Here is a 22,734-nt window from a genome sequence, read left to right on the forward strand (position 1 = left end):
GTGACCCGCCCCCACCATGTGTGTGTGAGATGGTCACAGGTGTGACCCGCCCCCACCATGTGTATGAGAGATGGTCACAGGTGTGACCCGCCCCCACCATGTGTATGAGAGATGGTCACAGGTGTGACCCATCCCCACCATGTGTATGAGAGATGGTCACAGGTGTGACCCGCCCCCACCATGTGTATGAGAGATGGTCACAGGTGTGACCCGCCCCCACCATGTGTGTGTGAGATGATCACAGGTGTGACCCATCCCCACCATGTGTGTGTGAGATGGTCACAGGTGTGAATGCCCCTGTGTGTGTGTGAGATGATCACAGGTGTGCACCACTCCCCCACTCCCTCATAGGTATGAGACGATCACAGGGCATGAACTCTCCGCTCCTGTGTGTGCGTGAGAAAGAGACAATCACAGGGTGTGAACTCCCTACGGTTACCAACTTTCTAACTGCACAAAACTGAACACCCTTGCCCCACCCCCTCCTCACCCCTACCCTGAGGACCCACCCCACCTATTCTCTGAGGCCCCGCCTCCACTCACGCCAGCGCCCCCCCCCCCCCCGCTTGCTCTCCTCCACTCTCATTCACTTTCACGGGGCTGGGCAGGGGGTTGGGGTGTGGGAGGAGTGAGGGCTCCAGCTGGAGGTGTGGGCTTCAGGGTGGGGCCAGAAATGAGGGGCTCAGGGTGTGGTAAGGGGCTCCAGGCTCCAGCTGTGGGTGCAGGCTCTGGGGTAGAGCTGGGGATGAGGAGTTTGCGGTGCAGAAGGGGCCTCTGGGTGGACGAGGGGTTTGGAGTGTGGGAGGGGGTTCCGACCTAGGGCGGGGGTGAGGGTTTGGGTGGGGGTGTGGGGTCTGGGAGGGAGTTAGGGTGCAGGAGGGGGTTCAGACCTGGGGCAGGGGGTTCAGGGTGCAGGGTCAAGCTTGGCGGCGCTTACCTCAGGCAGCTCCCGGTCGGCGGTGTAGCAGGGCTAAGGCAGTCTCCCTGCCTGCCTGGCTCTGCACTGCTCCTGGAAGCAGCCACCATGTCTGGTCCCTATGCGGAGACACAGCCAGGAGGCTCTGCACAGTTTACGCTGCCAGCGCTGTGGCCAGGGGGAGCTGCAGAGCCAGCACGGGGGGGGGGGGGGGGCGGGAGCAGCACACAGGGTTTTCCTGATTGTCCCTGCTCCTAGGGGCCACAGGGGCATGCCAGCCACTTCCAGGGAGCTGCACAAAGCCAGGGCAGGTGGGTGTAGTAGGAAGAGAGGCTGAGACATGAGCCCTTATATCAGAGGCCTGCTGTGAGGCAGGACCTGCTCAGAGAATCTGGCAAGACCAGGGCTGATATTACACATTCCTAAGTAGCACTAAGCACAGAGTGCTCTCACAAATACATCCTGATATCAAGTGGTACCAGAACATCCCAATATCAGGGATGATACAGAAACATTCCCCAAGGACAACAGGAACACACTGACCCCTTCTAAAAGATAAAGTCAGGATAACAGTATGTAATAAATATGTTTTAATTGAACCAATATGTACAAGGTGATAACTAGCCACATCAGGGAGCAGTAATTATGTCAGAGACAGTACGTAATTTGTTTGTATCAGGGTATAAAGATGTATCTCAGAGGGAGCATCTTTGTCCTGCCAAGGGGGGAATGGAAAGTCCCGCCATTCACTGAGCTGCATTCATTGTCATAGAATCATAGACGATGAGGGTTGGAAGGGACCTCAGGGGGTCATCTAGTCCAACCCCCTGCTCAAAGCAGGACCAACCCCAACTAAATCATCCCAGCCAGGGCTTTGTCAAGCCGGGCCTTAAAAACCGTGGGGCCTGGGCTGGGGATGGGTCCTGGGCTGGCTGAGCTGTGGTGGGGCCTAGGCTGAAAAAGCCTAGATTGGTGGCGGGTCAGGGACCTGCCAACAATGAAAAGAGGCTGGACTTGCCAGTGGACTTGCTGACCCTGGCTGTGCCTGTATTCTCTGGGAACAGCTCTCCTGGTGCTTGCATAGCATGTGCCAGCCCCGCTGGTGATGGACACTGGCTGCTCTGGGTCTGGAAAGCCACCCTTCCGGCTGGCCTTACCCCTGGGGCATTGCGTCTGGGAAACCTCCCTCCATTGTGCATCTTGGTCACAGGCACTCACCACAGTTGGGTCAATTCCTGTGCCACTTCAGTTTGCTTCAAGCAGCCCTAGGAATTAAAATAGAGAGGGGTCTGTGCCCTTTCCCTTCTTCTCCGGTGATGTGTAAGGTGGCCTTGAACTCAGCAGCTCTCTCTTAGGTACTTTTCTGGCCCCCATGGGTGTAATATCTGAGCACCTCAGAGCCTTCGGAAATTAGAAAACAGGTTTTACGGTGACTGACTCAAGGAGCTCAAACTAGTTCGTTTGACAAAGAGAAGGTTTAGGGGTGACTTGATACAGTCTGTAAATAGCTACATGGGGAACAAGTATTTGATAATGGGCTCTTCAGTCTAGCAGAGAGAGGTCTGACACAATCCACTGGCTGGAAGTTGAAGCTAATCACATTCAGATCGGAACTAAGGTGTACATTTGTTAGAATAATGAACCAGCGGAACAGCTTCCTAAGGGTTGTGGTGTATTCGCCATTACTGGCAATCTTTAAATAGTGATTGGATGTTTTTCTATAAGATCTGCTGAGTTCAACCTCAGCCATAGGATTTAGAACAGGAGTAATTAATGCAGGGACGCCATGTGGTGTGCAGGAAGTCAGACTCAATGGCCTTAAAATCCATTAATCTAATGTGTCCTCACCCACCCCTGTGGGGCAGTGCCCCCTCCCCATGGTACCATCAGGGAGCAGAGGCACAGAGAGATGGGTGACTTGTCCAAGTCACCCAGGAAGGCTGGGGTGGAACAAGGCACCTTAATGCTGCCCTGCAATAGCCATACAATTATCATTAAGGCAGTGTGAGTTTTGTGGGCCTAGTTTAGATTACACTGATTTAAAGACACCATCATTTTTCCTCTCATGGTGTATCCTGACCCTCATGTCTTGAACCCAGGTCTGTAGGGGAGGCCCCAACCCTCCACTCGGCAATGGAGCTGGCTAGCACTTACCTGGGACCCATGAAGCCCAGCCCCAGTGTGAGGCTCCACCCCTGAGGTCCAATTGGTAGAGTCCCATGGTGGCTGATTAGCCACTGGCCCTGCTGAAGCTGGCAGGGAGCTGTCTGAGCCACTGGGCTCCACCCTGCTCTGGACTGTGTGCCTTGTGGTCCCTGCTCCCGCAGCTTCATTCCTGGCATCCGACCTGGCTTGACTTCTGGCATCTGACCTGTGGTTTCTGAGTCCAGTTTGCCTCTGACCCTCTGGTATCCTAACCTGGCCTGACTCATGGTTCGAATCTCCAGTTTGTCTCCTGCAGCGGACTCTGGCTCTGATTTCTAGGTCTGGCCACCCATGCCCTGGCTGTAACATGGCAGAATTAGGGTCTGTGGGTGCTCTACCCTTTCTTACCTTAACAGATTGGGATTTAGAATCATAGAATATCAAGGTTGGAAGGGACCTCAGGAGGTCATCTAGTCCAACCCCCTGCTCAAAGCAGGACCAATCCCCAATTTTTGCCCCAGATCCCCTCAAGGATTGAACTCACAACCCTGGGTTTAGCAGGCCAATGGTCAAACCACTGAGCTATTCCTGCCCCCCATTTCTGGGAAGTGTAACCTTAACTCTGAATTGCTTGGGTTTGCAATACTTAGTTTAGAGCTATTTACAGTGTCTTAACCATCATTTTGTCATACGTTACCCAGGCAGTTGTAATCTGGCACTGGAGTGTGGGACTTTGCTACCTTAATAACGTAGTTGGATCATGGGCTGAGATGGCCAAAAGTGCCTGCAGGAGTTGGGTGCTCAACCCAACTCCCAGTGCAGTGAGCTTTGGGCACTGAGGGCTAGATCCAACACTTAGGCACTGCTGAGATCGTCCAAACCCTCACTCAGCTGCCACCTAAATTCCCTAGGCCCCTAAGTTTTTGCAGCTGGGCAAGTGGAAGCTGCCACATCCGGATACTGTGTGCTCTGAGCAGGCCTAAACCCTCGCAAAAGACAGCTGTGGGTTAGCGGGTCAGGGGTTTTGGGGGTGGGCTGGCTGGTGTGGGTGTCCCAGAATACCCACAGGCCACAGATAAGGCCTTTTGTGGGTCTAGTCGTGATTGTTGAAAGCCCCAGCAGCAGCGGATTGTGTGTAAAGAGGGGAAAGAGCAGGGTATGAGCAACAACTGGGCTGTTGGTTACTAAGGCTCCTTGTAGCAGCTTCCCTCAAACCGAGCAGGAGGGACAAATGAGCAGAGGCTGGGCAGGGCAGTGTGTGGTGCTTGTGCCCTGGGGTGTGCTGGCTGGTGCCGATAGGCTGTATAAACCAACCCGCTTCCTGGCTGTGTAGCCCATCTGCAACATGGCTGCGTCTAGTCTCATGTTTACTAGTCTCATGTTTAGAGGGTTTGGCAGGAAGAAACCTACAAAACCTCTTTTGTTGTTCCTAGGCCTTGGATTCTGATCGAGCTGTACTGCAGAAAATGAGGAAAGCCACCAAAGCAGAGCATGCTTCTGGACAAGGTCAGAGCAGAGCCGGAGACCCAGAGTGGGCCAGGGGGAGGGAGGCTTGTCTGTTGGGCTGGAGAGTGGGCAGGGGGAGCTGGGGTTTTGGAGACATGCCCCCATGTTTGTGCCTGTTTCTGGGTATGTTGGAACCCCTCCAATTGCAGGGGAGTCCCCCAGTCCTGCCGCTCTCTCCACGCTCCTCACTGCCATCTGCTATCCAGCCCTGAGCCCTCTTCCCAGCTTTGCAGTGGACATCAGGGCTGGCCTCAGACCCTTTCTGCCCTCCTCACAGAAACCCTGCACTGAGCACTGGGCATGAGTGGGAAATGGGGCAGGTCAGGCCAGGCTGTGCCCTTGTGAGCACCCCAGCCACGGCCCCACAGCAATGCCCCCTGCTTGGCGAGCAGCTGAGGGGCAGAGACCACCCCTAGCAATAAGGGTGGCATTGCACAAGTACTAGCCATGGCATCACCAAACCCCACTGTGCTGCCCAGGTCGGCTTACACACCCCTGCTTGTGCCACCCAGCTCCCGCCACATCTCCCAGGCCAGACGGGCCTGGGGTCACTCGTGCTCACAGGCCCTGGCGCTCCCTGCCCAGCGGGGAGCTGACAGAGAGCGAGTGCCAAGCTGAAAGGAATGGCTGTTCCCCTGTCCCAGCCCGGCCCCCCCACACCGCTGATGGGGCTGGATGGGAGCGAGCTCTGTGCTGGAGCTTCGTCCTCCTCCCCTGCCGCCCCAGCACTGACCGGAGCGCTAGCCCGGGGACCCTGCAGCGCGCCAGGAGCAGGAGGAGGCAGCCCTGCTGCTGCTGAGGGGCACAGCCAGGGCTGGGGGCGGGGGGGACCCTCGCCAGAGGCTGTTTCTCAAGGGCACCTTCTGGGACCCGAGCTGCCTCCTGCAATACCTGCTCCACAGTGTCTGTGTGCCCAGAGCGGGAGCCCACCGGCTCCAGCCGCCCTGGTGCAAGGTCTTCCCGCACCACTCTCCGCATCTCCCACCCCTACCTTGCCCCATCCCCCAGCCCTGCCACTGTTCTGCCCCACTCACCTGCCCCACCCCTCAGCCCTGCCTTGTCCCTCCCCACACCCCCAACCCTGCTCTGCCCCGCTCACCTGCCCACTGCCTTGCCCCTCCCCGACCCCTGCTCTGCCCCTGCCTTGTCCCTCCCCACACCCCCAACCCTGCTCTGCCCCGCTCACCTGCCCACTGCCTTGCCCCTCCCCGACCCCTGCTCTGCCCCACTCACTCTCCGCATCTCCCACCCCTACCTTGCCCCATCCCCCAGCCCTGCCACTGTTCTGCCCCACTCACCTGCCCCACCCCTCAGCCCTGCCTTGTCCCTCCCCACACCCCCAACCCTGCTCTGCCCCGCTCACTCTCCGCATCTCCCACCCCTACCTTGCCCCATCCCCCAGGCCTGCCACTGTTCTGCCCCACTCACCTGCCCCACCCCTCAGCCCTGCCTTGTCCCTCCCCACACCCCCAACCCTGCTCTGCCCCACTCACCTGCCCACTGCCTTGCCCCTCCCCGACCCCTGCTCTGCCCCACTCACTCTCCGCATCTCCCACCCCTACCTTGCCCCATCCCCCAGTCCTGCCACTGTTCTGCCCCACTCACCTGCCCCACCCCTCAGCCCTGCCTTGTCCCTCCCCACACCCCCAGCCCTGCTCTGCCCCGCTCACCTGCGCATCTCCCAACATTTCCCCTGGTTTGCCCCACTCACCTGTCCCATCCCCCATTGCTGCTCTGCCCCAGGCCCCGAGCCCTGCCCCTGCTCCCCTCACCCCCAATCCCCACCTTCCCCCTGCACTCACCCATCCATCCCCCCCAGACCCAGTGCTCCTCTCCCCCACTTGACTGCCCCTTCCAGCCCTGTCCTACTCTGGCCTAGACACTGACAGCTGTCTGGGGAGCGGGTTGAGGTATGGATCACTGGACAGTCGATGGTAGCTTCCTTCTCTGCTCTCCTTATCCATGTTGATTGGGGCTTTGGTGTTTGTGTGCCTAGATCTCGCTTGCCACATAGAAGCTCATATTGCAGCCCAGGAAAAATTCTCCGCAAACTACCAGAGTGATGGTGACGAGCAACTGGCCAGTGCCTTCACCTCCTTTGCCGAGTTCTCCCAGAAGCTGCTGGTCCCAGTCAAGGGTCTGGTAAGAATTGCTGCCCAAGTGCCTCAGGCCTGAGTGCTCTCCCAGCCACAAGGCGTATGTCAGGGGTAGAAGGCCCAGTTGGTTTCCTCACCGAGAAATGAAGCCACTGTCATATGGACAAAACAGCATGTGGTGGTGTAATTGTGGACTGGGTTGCTGTAACGCTGTAGTGCTCAGAGCGTGAGTCCCGCCTCAAGGCGGGCTGTTAGGACGCAGGGCCTAAACCCCACGTTGGTGGGGAGTTCTATACTCGGATACCACCAACCAATCCTCAAGCACTACAACAGCCTAACCATGAAGTCAGGCACAGTCCCCTTGGCTACTCCCATCTGTCTTGTCACCTAGGTGAGCCTGCCTTTGTGATAGCTGGCCCTTTACAGCAAGAATCACAGCAATATTCAGGCTACTCCTAGTCCCAAAGAGCCAGTCGCTTACCCCAAGTCTGTTCCACCTTAGATCTCACACCAAAGACAATGCTTGTAGCCAGTCCTATAATAAGCTTTATACCAATATATTTACTAGGAAAAAGAAATGAGTTATTTACAAGGTGAAAGCAGGTAAACATAGATACACAAATGAGTTCCAATCTTAAGTAACAAAAGGTAATAAAAGCTTCTATAATCAGCTCTATATGTTCCTTAGGGCTAACCCAGGCTAAGCAGCTGGGGATCCTTTGCTTATGCCTTGAAAATTTTGTCCCCCAGAGTCCAAGCAGCATAGAGATCTCGGGTTCCTTTTGTTTGGCATTTTTATCTCCCTTCTGCCATGTGCTGTGAGCTGCAACCTCAGTTCAGTTGATGGGAGGAGTCCACTTGCTTGGCTTATCTTCATGGGGAGAAGGCAGAACAACAACAAAATCTTTTGTCTTCTTTTTGCAATATCCCCAACAGTCCATCTGGTATGGATGGCCCCTTCCTTTTGGGAAGGGAGAAACACTTGTTAGAGGTCGGCCTTTCATACTAGTCAGTGGCTATCCCTGTTTGGTCATTTACACAGTCATAGAGACTCACAAGACAAAGTGCTCAAATATCACCATCCAATCTGGGGTACAATGGTATAGGTGAGATTGGTGCAGGCAGCTACGCAGGAGCATTCAATAAAGTCTGAGCATTAAACACATTCTTGTGATTCTTATCATTCTAATAGCTGTTACAACATCGCAGGGGAGCCAGCCTGATTTCAGCTCTGTATTTGTCAGGGTTCAGTTGAGACTGAGGGTGTTTCGATGGGCAGCCGCAGGAGGTGGATCCATTTTGCCTGTGCCCCGGCTGCGGGTTCCGTGCCATGGGGGCTTCTGAAGCGAGGTTGGAGACAGAACATGTGCAATGCGCAGGGAACGCTGCGGGCGCTTGGGAGGAAGCCCAGGCCAAGCTGGCTGTGTGAATTGTTGGCAGGCAATGGTGACTTTTAATAGTATGTAATTCAACCAAATATGAACAGACTTCCTGAGGTCCCCAAAAGGTCCCTCCTGGGGCCCAGGCCCACCCTCCTGCCAAATTCCGAAGGGCCAGCGCAAGCCATGGGGACGTTAGAGCGCTTCGCCACAGCTGCAAGAGCGGTTTATAATGGAAAGCGTTAGGCAACTGAACCACAAGTGCCCATTGCTCTGTCCTGCGATAGCAGAGAGGGACAATAGCTCCATAGCTCCCGCCTCTCGGGGCGGTGCCGGACCTAGGCCGGCAGGAGAAGCTCTCCTATTGGCGTCGGCAGCATCTTCGCCGAGCCCTACTGCGGTGCAGCTGTGCCGCTGCAGTACTGTGAGTGTAGACACGCCCTGAGTCCCTTCAAGGAAGGGCTTTTAGCTCTGCTCTCCAGGGGCCCAGCGCCATTCACTGGGCCGTGGCTCCTGTACTATTCTTCAGGCAGCCCAGCCACCCAGCCTACACCTCTTGCTCCCCTTATCCCCTCGCCACAGGCAGGACTCCTGCTCTGGTTCCCAGTCCCTGCTGCCTGTCTCCGTAGAGCAATGCAGGGAGCATACACAGGTTTCTAGTTAAGACCCCTTGTGCGAGGAGCTTAAGAGAAAGTGGCAGCTACAGACAGGTCAAAGCAGGGCAGGGAGACAAAAATAAATGTCAGGCATCTGGCTGCAGCAAAATGGTGAATTCTGGGGCAGAAATGATGAATTCCATGGCCAGATTACTTGGCCACAGAATCAGAGTCCCTGGAGCCCAGACTGAGATGAATGGGGCAGTTCACACCTTTCAGAGTTACTGTTTCAGGCTGTCTGCAGACTCAGGCGTGCACAGTACATCAGTCATACTCAGTTAACATTCTCCAGGTTAACAACGTTCATTTAAAAAAGTGAAAACTCAGGTTTTGGAGCGCAGCTCTGCACAAATGGTGACTTCTTCAGCAAAGTTGATGACTATGGTCTTGTGAAGTACGGGGCCCCTACCACACCAGCACCTACAAAAAGAAAGATAAGCGCTGAGCCTGCAGTTCCTGCTGGGAGTAGTTCCTGGATGGGGGTAAGAGGCAGTCCTAGTAGCATGTGTTTGCAGGTTGAGCCCTCTGGTTTGAGACTACTTATGACTTTCATTTCAATATGTTCTGCCCCAGAGGAGGCTCTGTGACAGACGGACAATATCCTGCAATATCCTGATGGAATGAGGATAAGCTTTATTGAGTTAAGTTAAACCGTATGGAATTGGGATTAGCACCTTTGGGCACAGTGTGAAAAAGGCAGTTGTGGCTGTGTTGTTGTGGCATTGTGTGCCTCTTCTCTAGCAGGGAGGGGGGATACTAATGTACCTCCTCCATTCCCAGCCCTTTGAAGTCACCCCCTGGGGAGAGCTGCATATGCTTGTGCAGACTGGATTCTCCAGAGCCCACCAGACAAAGAACAGACTTTTGAATAAAAGCCTGGGGTTTAACCTGCCTTAGGGCTTCTCCCTGCTCCAGCAAATGGGCAGGACCCCTGGAGCCCAGAGGGCCCCAGTTCTTAGGGGAGGGTTGGTAGGACTTGGCCTACTGGGTGCTTGTTCTGAGCTGAAGCTCTGATGACCGTGTACCACAAGGAGGCTCCTAGGGTGTGGTATTAAAAGCCTGCACTTGCCAGAGCCCATGAGGGAGTTGGGGTAACTCTGGTGAGCTTATTAGCATGCGGGTAGTTTCTTTTGCTCTTTCACTGTTTTCTCAGTAATGCTTTGTACCCTAGGAATAAACTTGGCCTGCTTAGGAAGAGCTTTGTGGTAACTTGTCTCTGTAGCAATTGCACTGTTCTCTGTCTCCGAAGAGAAAGCAAACAGGTGTCCTTGGGCAGCCGGTCTGCGCTGGGAATGACACAGTGAAGACAGGGTGCTGTACACCCTGGGAGTGCCCTGCTCAGAGGGGAGAGAGCTGCGGGTCTCCACCCAAAAGGGCAATGGCTGGGGAGCTACTAGCCTGAGAGTGAGTGTCTTTGCTGAACCACAGAGGGGAAATCCAGGTGCAGCCACCTTGAACCGCGATCTCTATGGTGGCAGCATTGGTGGGATCTCTAACAATGTCAATTGCATAAATGCCAACAGCAGCAAAAGCAAGTTACTTAGACAGGAACGGCACAGAGAACAAAGCCTCAGTAGTCTTTCTGGGGTAAGGCACAGTGAAAAGGGAGATGGGGAAAATGAATTATGAACAACTGAAGACAAATCTGTTGGTTGAGCTATGCAGGGAAAGGGAGATTAGCCCTGAAGATAGAGCAAAATCATATTTAGTGATTTGCTGTATTCGTATGACCAGTCAAGCAATGATGGTCCATGTTCACAGAGAACATCCAGTCGACTGACAGAGGGCCCAGTAGATGGAGAATTTTGGAGCCAATGCCCTGGAGAGAAACAGGGAAGAGGCTGACAGTCAGCTACTGTGTTCTGTCCAGACCAAGGCCACCACTGCAAGAGGGGTGCTGGACGCTCAACAGCTGGAGCAAGAGAGGCTTCAGCTGGAGAGGGACAGAGTGCATCTGGAAACCTCGCAGCTTGCAGACCTTGCTCTAGCAAGAGAAAGCAGTCTGGGACCCGCAGCAGTGCCAGTAAGACCAAACGCCAGCACAATGCCACAACAGAGAAGAGAGAAAAGGACAGGGAGCATCAATATCAGATCAAGATGGCGAAACTGTTGCAGCAGAAGCATTGTCCGGCAGGTGGAGCCAGACGCCAAGGACCTGTGCCCGTGGGTGGCATAGACTCCAAATGACTTCCTCGCTATGTGAATTAAATAAGCTCAGACAAGGGGACATAGTAAGGGACCTGGGTCCACTGCTTGCTAGGCAAAGGCCCTGGACATCTTTACCCTTATGGGAAGACTGTAACGATTATGATAATTGAAAACAAGTTTTGTGACTGAAGTTTAAACTGACCCCTGAAGCATATTGGAGAAGGTTTCGGGCAGCTCAGAAGAAAGAGGACATAACCTATATTGAGGCATCAGCTCGATGTGGAACTGGTTACCACGGTTCATGAGGCCTCTGAGTTAATGGGTATAGAACAGCAGTTCTTAAAGTGTGGGGCACGCCTCTCGAGGCATGGGAATGTGTAAAGGGAGGCGCAAGCTCTCTGTGTGTACGTGTGTGTGTTTTTTAATAGCTCCAGCAATCGGCTTGGGCTCCCACTGTCACAGCGGGGCAGGATGTGACTCTGGCTCTCAGTCCTGGCTCCCGCTACCAGAGCCGCAGCCTGCTCCACGGTGACAGCGGGAGCCTGGGATGACAGGGGGAGCCACAGCCACACTGGGCACTGCAGGGCTCTTCACTAGTCCCACACAGGACTCTCTTAGCAACTGTGACAGGTCCTTTGTGTGGTTTTCCCCACAAGAACTTAAAACCATTAGCAGCAACACACTGACAGTGAGAAAGAGCTTACCCGAGAAATGGATGGTTTTGTGACAAAGGGAGTAAAGTGTACAACACAAGCCAAAGCGAGGGCAGCAGCAGACGTTCCAGCAAAATGCAAAAGCCGAAAATACGACTAAGCTTATTTCAAACTGGGCTTTACATGGAGCGGGTCCAGCAATGCACCGAGGCTTCAATGTGTTGTATGTGGCGAAGAACTGGCAAACGACAGTATGTGGCCCTGCAAGCTACGCCAGCATCTCAAAACAAGATGTGCTACCTGAGTATCTAAACCTGTAGAGTTTTTTCAGAGGAAGCTCAGTGAGTTAATAGGACAAAAGTTGTTGAAGTGTACAGTGTTAACATAAAGGCTACTGAGGATTCTTACTGCATGGCTTTGTGCATTGCCAAAGCTGGTAGACTGTACAACATAGGTGAGAAACTGCTACTTCCAGCTGCAAAGGATACGTGCACAGTGGTGACAGGAGAATCATAGAATCTCAGGGTTGGAAGGGACCTCAGGAGGTCATCTAGTCCAACCCCCTGCTCAAAGCAGGACCAATCCCCCAACTAAATCATCCCAGCCAGGGCTTTGTCAACCCTGACCTTAAAAACTTTAAGGAAGGAGATTCCACCACTTCTTTAGGTAACGCATTCCAGTGTTTCACCACTCTCCTAGTGAAAAAGTTTTTCCTAATATCTAACCTAAACCTCCCCTACTGCAACTTGAGACCATTAGTCCTCGTTCTGTCATCTGCTACCACTGAGAACAGTCTAGATCCATCCTCTTTGGAACCCCCTTTCAGGTAGTTGAAAGCAGCTATCAAATCCCCCCTCATTCTTCTCTTCTGCAGACTAAACAATCCCAGTTCCCTCAGCCTTTCCTCATAAGTCATGTGTTCCAGCCCCCTAATAATTTTTGTTGCCCTCCACTGGACGTTTTCCAATTTTTCCACATTCTTCTTGTAGTATGGGGCCAAAAAGTGGACACAGTACTCCAGATGAGGCCTCACCAATGTCGAATAGAGGGGAACGATCACGTCCCTCCATCTGCTGGCAATGCCCCTACTTGTACATCCCAAAATGTCATTGGCCTTCTTGGCAACAAGGGCACACTGTTGATTCATATCCAGCTTCTCGTCCACTGTAACCCCTAGGTCCTTTTCTGCAGAAGCAGCATCACAGCTAGACATGATCCCACTTTCCAATGACACAGTTTCACACCATGTTGTGGAGACGGCCCCTGATGTAAAAGAGCTGCTCCGAGAAAGTGTTCGTCAGAGCCCATATTATTCAGTTCAGATTGATACAGCTACTGGTGTATATTTGAATTGCTATAGCAACAGAATTAAAAGAGGGATTTCTGTTTTGCCATCCACTTCCAACACAAGCAACTCATATAGAACTTTTTCAACTATTAAATAATTTTGTCCAAGACACTGGTCTTGTTTGGGGATGTTGTTTTGGAATGCAGCCATGGAGCATGGTCTATGACAGGATGGCATAGCGGGATTGTGAGAGAGGTACAAGAAGTGGCCCCTACAGCTACCTGGAATCATTCTATGGTTCACAGAAAGGCATTGGCTGTGAAGACGATGCCAGAGGAGCTCAGCAATGTTCTTTCAGTTACAGTAAAAATTATAAACTCTATAAAGTCGCGTCCGGTTAATTCAAGGATTTTTGCCATTTTATGCAAAGAGATGGGGGCAAACTTCACACAGTTGTTACATGCAAAAGTTTGTTGGCTGTCCCAGGGCAAAGTGCTGACAAGGCTATGTGAGCTGCGTGAGGAAGTCCGTATTCTTCTTGCTGATACCTCTCCACTTGAACAGCATTTCAGTGACATTCACCAGATATACTTGTTGTCATATCTGGCTGATATATTCGAGCGACTGAATTCTCTGAATGTGGCACTTCAGGGACAAGATGTTAATGTTCTCATTGCTAATGATCGGATAGCAGCATTCATTAACAAACTTGAACTGTGGTCTTCATGTGTGCAGCAGGGATCTCTCTCCATGTTTTCAACGCTGGAGGATGTTGTGCAACAGTGCAGTGATCTATCTGTTGACAGCATCCAGGATGTAAGTCTTCAGCACCGAGGGGGACGGCAGGAGCCGTTTTCTGAATACTTTCCTGAAGTGGGTACAGACCAATGAAATCAAGGGACCAGGAACCCATCAGCTTTAAGCCGAACCCCACAGCTATGCTGTCTTCAAAAGAAGAGGAAAGCCTTATTGCCCTGTCAAGTGACAAGGAACTGCAGCACAAATGTGAGATGCAGACTTTTGGGTATCAGTGGGATCTGAGTTTTGTGAGTTAACACATGGGGCTCTTAAAGCCCTTGTTCCTTTTTCAGCTACCTAACTATGCGAGTCATCTTTAACCACAATTCCAAGTATTGCTCCTGGCTTTCTGTTGAAGATGACTTACGTCTTTTCCTTCCTGCACGGCAACCCCAAATTCCAGTACTTTGTATAGTGAGGAAACACACACAGTCCTCCCACTGACAAGACAGGACTGATGGAAATTATACTGAATTAATACACCATTGTTTGGTGTCATGTTTCCTAAAATGTGTGTGACATTTTATTTTTGCTGCTTCCATTTGTACTGTTTTTGAACTGAAAATTAATACTTCTGAAACTCACACTGGTCTATAATTGATCAAATCTTTATTTTTTTATTTATTTTTGGTGGTAACTTGTCTCTGTAGCAATTGCACTGTTCTCTGTCCCTGAAGAGAAAGCAAACAGGTGTCCTAGGGCAGCTGGTCTGTGCTGGAAAAGGCAATAACTGAGGAGCTGAATGCCTGGAGTGGCTGCCCTTACTGCGGGATACAGCTGACCTGCCCTGAACTGTGACAGGCTCCTCCCCCAGGATTTGATTTTTCCAAGTCCATCAGCAAAGTGAAGCCAGTGTCCTTTCTCCCAAGTATTCAAAAAGCCTGAGTTAGGCCTTCCAACAGTCATGAGATTTTAAAACATAAACAGGTTCTTTCACTTTGCCTTCTGCTTTTGAGCCTGTAGGCTGCACTCAGGTCATGTTTCCATGATTTTCTCCACAACAAGGAGGACTAGAAACTTCCTTTTTTAATGGAAGCTGATGGTCTCATCTATTCACATGACTCGAGGAGCTGGGGCTTTAAGAAAACTACCAAAGATTGGAAGAGACATGACAGCTGCAGTGCTGTGTGGGGAATGGTTTGTATGGAGCTAAGTGCTTTGGGCTACATTCACAAGGGGGACCTGGGCATTTCAACGCCAACTCCTAGGGACCCTGCCACCTTGTGGATTCCTCATTCCCAGTTAGGCTCCTTACTCCCCATGCCATGCCTGGAGAAGTGGGGACCCTAAGAAAGGGTTGCTCAGGTGCCAGCCTGCTGAGCAGGGAGCCACTTGGGCCAGCCATTAGGAAATGCCAAGGAGCCCCAAAAAGAATTAGGCCTTTGCTCACAAAAAATGACAGAGGTGGTGCTGTGCCCAGACCACTCACCTGGGATGGGGGAGCTCTGGGTTCAAATCCCTGCTCCAGATCAGGCAGATTTGAACCTGGGTCTCCTACACCCCAGTGCGTGCCCTACCCCTGGGCTATTGTGGGAGGAAGGCTCTGAGTATGCCTATTGGATTGGCCCCTGCGAGCAGTTACATAGAGAATGTCTCGTTTGAGACTCCCGCTAGGGCTAGGCATGAGTGAGGGTGCCGAGCTGCTCAGCACTGTCCTCAGGACATAGGCAATTCTGCGCACACTTCTTGGGAATGTAGGGAATATATGTGGCAGCTGAGTAGGGGTTGTGTGAATGCCAGTGGTGCCTGCATGTTGGATGTGGGCCCCTAAAGAGCAGGTAGGCATCAAAATCCCCTTGTGAATGTAGCCCTTTGGGCAGGTGCTGGCTCTTATTATGTCTTTGTACAGCACCTAGCACAATCAGACTCTGATCATAGCTGTAGCCTCCAGATTCTTCTGAAATACAAATGATACAGAGCCTGATCCTCCTCACCTGTGTAGCTCTGTCAACTCCTGAATTACACTGCTCAGAATCCGCTCCCTGCTGGGAACACACTTGTAAGGGTTGGAGTTAAGGCTTTAATTGCATTTTGAGTTAGACTTTGGTTGTGGTTTGAAGTTATCGGGGTGTCTGATATATTCAGAGAGTAGGATAGATGGTGAAATGACTTAATCTCGTTTCCTTGCAGTGTTTGTCTTGTTTCAAAAATCCCTTGTATAGTGATAACTGAAAGCCAATGAGGTTTCCTGTCTGGGAATTAGAGCTGGCACGTGACCTCTCCAGTTATGGTTGGCTACATGTATCCATTTTAGAGGCCCTGGTTTAGTTGCTTATAACTTGGTCAAGTTTCATCTTTCAGCCTGGAATTTTCCAGCTCTGGTTTCTGTCTGAGGGCTTTTTTCTCTTTAAAATATGAGCAGAATTGTTTTTTGAGAATTAAGAAAAGGAAAAGTAGCCAACGTTTTTTACCCATATCAAACTCTCTTTCTCTCTCTGAACTGCTCTGGAAGCTCTGTGTTTGGAGTGGGACAGACATGTGCGTTCCAGAATGCTGGTGAAAATCCCCTTGGATTTGGTTGTGGGAGAATATTTTCCACCCTGCCCTTTGCCCATGAACACCGGCCTTTCCCTCACAACCTCCCAGCTACCTGCACGATGTGAGGCACCAGCAAGGGAGTCTCAGCCCCTCCCCACATGCCTGAGGGTGCGTGGGACGACAGGGCTCCTTCTGACACCTCCACACCCTGCCTGCTCCAGGTGGGGCGGAGGTTGCTGTGTTTGTCCTCCAGCTGCAGAATCAGGGCCCAAGGGAAAAGATGGCAATCAACAGAATCCATAAGAAAAGTGCTTCCCCAAGGAGCCATTCTCCAGGATGAGAGCGCTGAGGGGGATCCTCCTGCAGGCTGCAAAGTGGGTGTGAACCGCTGCCTGGCTTTGTGCTGGGTGGATTCACAATGCAGGCTTCAGAGTCTCTCTCCTTTCTTTCCAGTTGCAGAGCTTGTCTCACAACATTAACTTTTCCCTGGACTCGCTGGTAAAGAGAGATTTAAAGGAGCTCAAAGGGGTGAGTCGATGCTGAGTGGGCCGGTCAGGGTGGCCCCTGGGAGAGGGGTTGCACAGTTGAAGGATGTTCCCTGCCCCCCGGTTTCACTAGCAGCAGGCAGGAGACGTGCTAAGAGCTGGGTTGGGAGGCCATGCTCCCACATGGAGCATGCTGTGGGAGCAGCTGGGCCCAGCAGTGCTCTGGAGCCCGTGGGAAAACTCCATCTCTGTCTCCAGGGCCCTGGCACGCAGCCACCTGCCGCCGCTGTTCTCCAGCCTGCCCCAGCCTCTGAGCAGGATGCAGGCATAGATGCGATTGACAGCAGGGCAAAGTCCCCGCCCACCTCTTCACTCCTCCCACTTCTCTGACCCAATTTGCCTGCAGCCCTTTGGCTGAACCAAGGGGTGTCATGGGAGTTCCCAGGGAACAAAAGAACCTGTTTACCCCTAAATACTTCATAGCTTCCCATTACATCACCGTGTGAGCATCCCCCATGGCCTCCCAATCAGCTCCCTCACCGGATGAGCGTGCACCCTCCTGCACTGAGTGTGCATGGCATCCCAGAAATCCCTTACCAGCCACCCCCAGTGACTGCGTGTCCCCATGGCTTCCCAGGGACCCCCTGGCGAGTGCATGTCCCCAGGACCCCCCAGGGAGACCCTGTTGAGCACATGTCCCCAGGGTTGCCAGCCCTCCTGGTTTTGCTGGCAGTCTCCTGGAATCAAGCTCCATCTCCCAGAGGCTATTGAAGCCAAACCAGGAGATTTTAGTCCAGCAGCGCAGCGGGGCTAAGGCAGGCTCCCTGTGTGCCCTGGCCCCATGCTGCTCCTGAAAGCGGCCAGCATGTCCCTGCAGTCCCTGGGAGGGGGCAGGGAGTCTCCACACACTGCTCCCAGCCCGAGCGCCGACTCTGCAGCTCTCATTGGCCGGGAACTGCGGGGGTGGTGCCTGCAGACAGGGGCAGCGCATGGAGCCCTCTGCCCCCCCAGGGGCCGCAGGGACATGCCGGCTGCTTTCAGGAGCGGCATGGGGCCACGGCAGGCAGGGAGACTGCCTTAGCTCCGATGCGATGCCACCTGGGAGCTGCCTGAGGTAAGTGTTGCCCAGCTGGAACCTGTAAACCTCACCCGCTCCCGCACTGCAACCCTCTGCCCCAGCCCTGAGCCCCATCCAGAACCCAAACTCCCTCCCAGAGCCCACACCCCTCACCTCCTCCCACACCCCACACACCTGCCCCAACCCTGAGCTCCCTCCTGGAGCCAGGACCCCAAACCCCCTCCCACACTCCAGCCCCATGCCCCAGTCCTGAGGCCCCTCCCATACCCAAACTCCCTCCCAGAGCCTGCACCCCAAACCCCCTCCACCCCAACCCCTCGCCCCACCCCACTGAAAGTGAGTGAGGGTGGGGAAGAGCGAGCGATAGAGGCAGGGGGATAAAGAGCGGGTCATGGCCTTGTGGAAGGGGCGATGCAGGGGCGGGGCATAGGTGTTTGGGTTTGTGTGATGAGCAGTTGGCAACCCTAGTGTCCCCATGGCCCCCCAGGAAGCCCCCAGGTGAGTGCATGTCCCCCATAGCCACCCAGCGAGCCCCCCTGTGAGTGCATGGTACCCCTGGTCTCTCAGCGGGGCATCCCTGGGTGAGTATGCACCTCCTGTGACCTCCCAGCGGGGTCTCCCCTGGTGTGAGTGTGCACCTCCCATGGCCTCCGAGTAAACCCTTGCCCCTGCCCCAGTCAAATCATGCCCTCTGTGGCCTTCCCCAGGCAAATGTACACCCTTGTGACCTCTCAGTGGAGGCCCCTTTGATGGGAGTGTGCGGCCTTTGTGGGCTCCTCGCCGCCCCCCCCCCGGTGTTTCCTGCCCACCCCCTGTGGTCTCTAACATGCGCTCTCCCAGGGAGCTCCCCCACTATATGTTTGTGTGTGCACGTGGTGGCTATGGGTGCATCTGTACATGTGTGTTGTACATGTGTGTACATGTATCTGTACATGTGTGTTGCTGGGTGTGCATGCCTCTCCTACTTTCATAGATTCCAAGGCCAGAAGGGCCCATTGTGATCATCTAGTCTGACCTCCCGTATAGCACAGGCTAGAGGACCCCCTGGAACATTTCCTCTTTGAACTAGAGCTGAACTTTTAGAAAAACATCCAATTTTGGTTTAAAAATTGCCAGTGGTAGAGAATCCACCATGACCCTTCGTACATGTGTGTGTAAGTGTGTGTTGCTTTCAGGTGTGCTTCTCTGTATTGATATCTGTGTGTGCACGTGCCCATTATTCGATGAAGAGGGTAAAATTGTTAATGATGCAGAAGAGGTAGAAGTGTTCAATAAATATTTCTGTTCTGGATTTGGAAAGAAGCAGGATGATGTGCATGTGTCACATGAGGATGAAGAAATACCTTCCAAGTAACCTTCTATTAGTAACTGAGGATGTTAACACCAGCTGCTAGGGATAAATATTAAACCCAAAAGTTCTAAAGATGTTGGCTGAGGAGCTCTCTGGCTCATTGATGTTAATTTTTAATAAATCTTGAGTATATAAATACCTTCTCTGACAGGGGCTGTGGCTGAATGTTGTTCAGGCTCCAGGATCTTGATACACCTCTGGGAATCCCGAGCATAGAGGCTGAGATTGCCCTCACAGCAATCCCAGGGGGAGGCCAGGAAGAGGCACTTGCTAGAATCTGGGACAGAATGTTAATAGCTGTGGGATACTGGGACAGCTAAGCAACATTGTGGCCCAGGACTCCACGGAGAGCAAGGAAACTAGGCACTGCTAATAGGTGGTAGGTTTCAAAACTCTGCAGGGGAAGGGAAACTGAGGCACAGCTGAAACATGAAGTGTCAGAGCTCCCCTGGCATGAGGGCGACTCTGGGTAGTAAAGAGTGCTATCAATTAATGATGCTTGGTAGAATGTGGGAAAAGCCCTAGAGAGGTGTGAAGCAACCGCTGGGTGGAGTCTTGAGGTTAAGGAGGGAGAAAATTGCCCCTTAATCTATGGTTTCATGTTGGTCAGTGGAGGTGTAATTAAACCTGAGGGGGATGGGGGAAGCAAACACACTTCACCTCGCCCCAAGGGGGTGTGACATTGGGAACTGATCTAGAATGTTGTCATGAAACTCTGTTTTGGGGTGGTGATTGGAACTGTTTATCTGTTTGTTGACTGACTGTATGAAGTTTAAATTAATAAGAAGTAAAGCAGATGTGCTGTTGAAAGGGGGAGGGTGGGCAGAACACCCTTGGAGTACTTGTCATGTACCCCTGCTCTGTTCTTTTTTGAAAGGGGGAGAAAAGTGATGAACTGCGGGCGCTGTCCTGGAGCTGACGGCTCTGCTGGGGTATGAGGGAGACTCCAGATGTCAGTCCCATGCCCAGCTGATTGCCAACAGGCGATGTAAGTAACGCAGTGTCTACGTGGACACTGTGTCACCCTAAATACATCGACCTAAGCACTGTGCCTTTCGCGGAGGTGGAGTTAAGTCGATGTAGTGGGTGACTGACATCAGTGGGAGCACCACTGCAGTGTGGATGCTGCCTTACGTTGACCTAACTCTGTAGTGTAGACCAGGCCTAAGTATAAAGAGCGTAGGGTTGATATATTGAATAAAATGTGTGTGTGTGCGTGTGTGTTGACTGCTTCACAACTGCTGTCTGCCCCTGAAAGAGTTGAAGTGTAAACCAGAAGCTTCCTGCTGTTGGGTGGAGTTCTGGCAGAGGGTCTGAAGGGTCAGCACTGCGCCCAGAGGGGCTAGGTGGCTGGACAGCAGGTTCCAACAGTTGGGGGTTGCCAGCTAGAAGGTCTGCAGCCTGAGAATGTGCTTAAGGGCCCCGAGATTCGGGCAGTGGTTGGGCTCTATTCAGACTTCAGGAGCTTGAAACCCCCTGGAAATCCACAGCACAGCTTGGGGGCAAAAGACCTATCTGGCTTTAAGATTAAACTCGATAAGTTTATGGAGGAGATGGTATGATGGGATAACATGATTTTGGCAATTAATTGATCTTTAAATATTCATGGTAAATAGGCCCAAATGGCCTGTGATGGGATGTTAGATGGGGTGGGATCTGAGTTACTACAGAGAATTCTTTCCTGGGTATCTGGCTGGCGAATCTTGCCCATATGCTCAGGGTTTAGCTGATCGCCATATTTGGGGTCGGGAAGGAATTTTCCTCCAGGGCAGATTGGAAGAGGCCCGGAGGTTTTTCGCCTTCGTCTGTAACATGGGGCACAGGTCACTTGCTGGAGGATTCTCTGCTCCTTGAAGTCTTTAAACCACAATTTGAGGACTTCAATAGCTCAGACATAGGTGAGAGGTTTTTCGCAGGAGTGGGTGGGTGAGATTCTGTGGCCTGCGTTGTGCAGGAGGTCAGACTAGATGATCATAATGGTCACTTCTGACCTTAATATCTGTGAATCTATGATTCCCCTCACAGCAATCCTATTGGGCAGCTAGAAAGGATCTGTGACACCTTCCTGGTGAGAAAATACCATGTATTAAAGGGCTCTTTAACATATGGAAGAAAGGCAGAACAAGAACCAACAGCTACACACTGAAGCCAAACAAATTAAAATGAGAAATAAGGCCCAGTTTGTAACCATGAGAGTGATTAACCATTGGAACAAACTCCAAAGGGAAGAGGTGGATTCTCCATCTCTTGGTGTCTTCAGATCCAGACTGGCTGCCTTTCTGGAACATGCTTTAACCAAACACAAATTATTTGGCTCAATGCAGAGGTAATGGGATGAAACTGAATATCCCATGCTAGCCAGGAGGTCAGCTTAGATGATCTAATGGTCCCGTCTGGCTATAAAATCCACGTGCCTGTATATCCTTGTGTGCTCACGTGTGTAAACATAAGTCTGTGTGGCTCTGGGTCTGTGTATACACGTGTGGTCTGTGTGTGTGTATGTGTTTGGGGGGGGGTTCCTGTTTTAGCTTTCATGCACACTGCAGGAGCACCAGGGGAACTCACTCTCAGCGATGTGCAGAGTGAGGTGGTGCAGATTCTCCAGCAGGTGAGTGCAACAGTTTCAATCCAGCAGCATGGGGGTGGGGGGCCGGGGGTAGCTGTAGAGAGCACTCTGGTGTCCCCTGCACGGCTTCCAGCCCCTGCAGGTTCGGAATGACGCGTCCAAAGGATACCACTACATGGGACACGCAGACCAGCTGACTTACTAGCCGGGCAGCAGACGTGGCCATAACAAACAGGCTAGAGCGCACATTTGGGCCCTGACTAGGCAGGCTAGCAGCGCGGTGTGGTTTGCGTAGAAAGCTCTGCCGTGCCAGGGGTAAGGAACAGGGGGCATATTGTACGGGGCCATTGTCACTAATCACTTACCCGTCTCTTACCAGGACTTCAAAAAGCCTTTTGACAAAGCCTGGAAAGACTATGAGAATAAACTGTAAGTTGACCTGCCCCCTGTCCTCTTTACTCAGGCTCACCGGGAGCCGATTCTAATAAAGCCTGGCCCAAGGGAGCCTTTCAGGGTGTTTTTTGCCTTTCTTCAAGCACAAAGATTGAGAAGGAGAAGCGGGAGCTGGCGAAGCAGCATGGGCTGGTGCGGAGCGAGGTGGTGGGAGGGGAGATCGCTGAGGAGATGGAGAAGGAGCGCAGGATGTTCCAGTTAAACATGTGTGAGGTAAGCGGTGGGGGAGCAGCAGCATCACAAGCACCTAGAGCAATGACCCTTTCCACTGAGCAGCACTGGCCTCTTCTCTGCAACTCCCACCTGATGGGAACTTGGAAGTCTCAGCCGTGGGCTGTGGGAGGAAAGGTGCAGAGTGGCTCGGGGATGGGGAAGGGAAACTCTTGAAGAGGAAGACTCCTAATTCTCACATTGTTATGGGTTTTTTTTAACTCCAATTGAATGTATTTGTGGGGATTATATCAAGGCCTCTTCCATTGCCAGCCAGCCTAGCTCCTGGTGGCTGCTTTTCAGCTTCTTGTGTGGCACAGAGATGTTCCTACTGTTCATTTTTGACCAGATGCCTTGTTTCCTGTAGTCTGATACCTTGTTGAATTTACAGAAATTACAACTGTGCCCATCCCCTCTCCCTTCCCCAGGCCCGTGAGCAGCGGGCAGAAGAGGCTAGGGGATGCTAAGCCTCCCCAAACACAATGCGGTGCACCTCCCTTGGGAGGCATGCCGCCGGCCCGTGCCTTT

General features: G+C 52.6%; 1 protein-coding gene across 1 annotated transcript in view; it reads left to right on the top strand.

Annotated features, from left to right (window-relative positions):
• LOC140897406 (arf-GAP with SH3 domain, ANK repeat and PH domain-containing protein 1-like) overlaps positions 1-22,734 on the top strand; it is a 119,044-nt gene that overhangs the window by 15,967 nt on the left and 80,343 nt on the right. Inside the window, exons 2-6 of the mRNA XM_073310052.1 lie at positions 4,495-4,567; positions 6,564-6,709; positions 16,517-16,591; positions 21,923-21,972; positions 22,080-22,209. Coding sequence (XP_073166153.1) covers positions 4,495-4,567; positions 6,564-6,709; positions 16,517-16,591; positions 21,923-21,972; positions 22,080-22,209 — 474 coding nt within the window. The remainder of the gene's footprint in view (positions 1-4,494; positions 4,568-6,563; positions 6,710-16,516; positions 16,592-21,922; positions 21,973-22,079; positions 22,210-22,734) is intronic.

The sequence above is a fragment of the Lepidochelys kempii genome, chromosome 13 (genome assembly GCF_965140265.1).
Source record: "Lepidochelys kempii isolate rLepKem1 chromosome 13, rLepKem1.hap2, whole genome shotgun sequence".
NCBI lineage: Eukaryota > Metazoa > Chordata > Testudines > Cheloniidae > Lepidochelys > Lepidochelys kempii.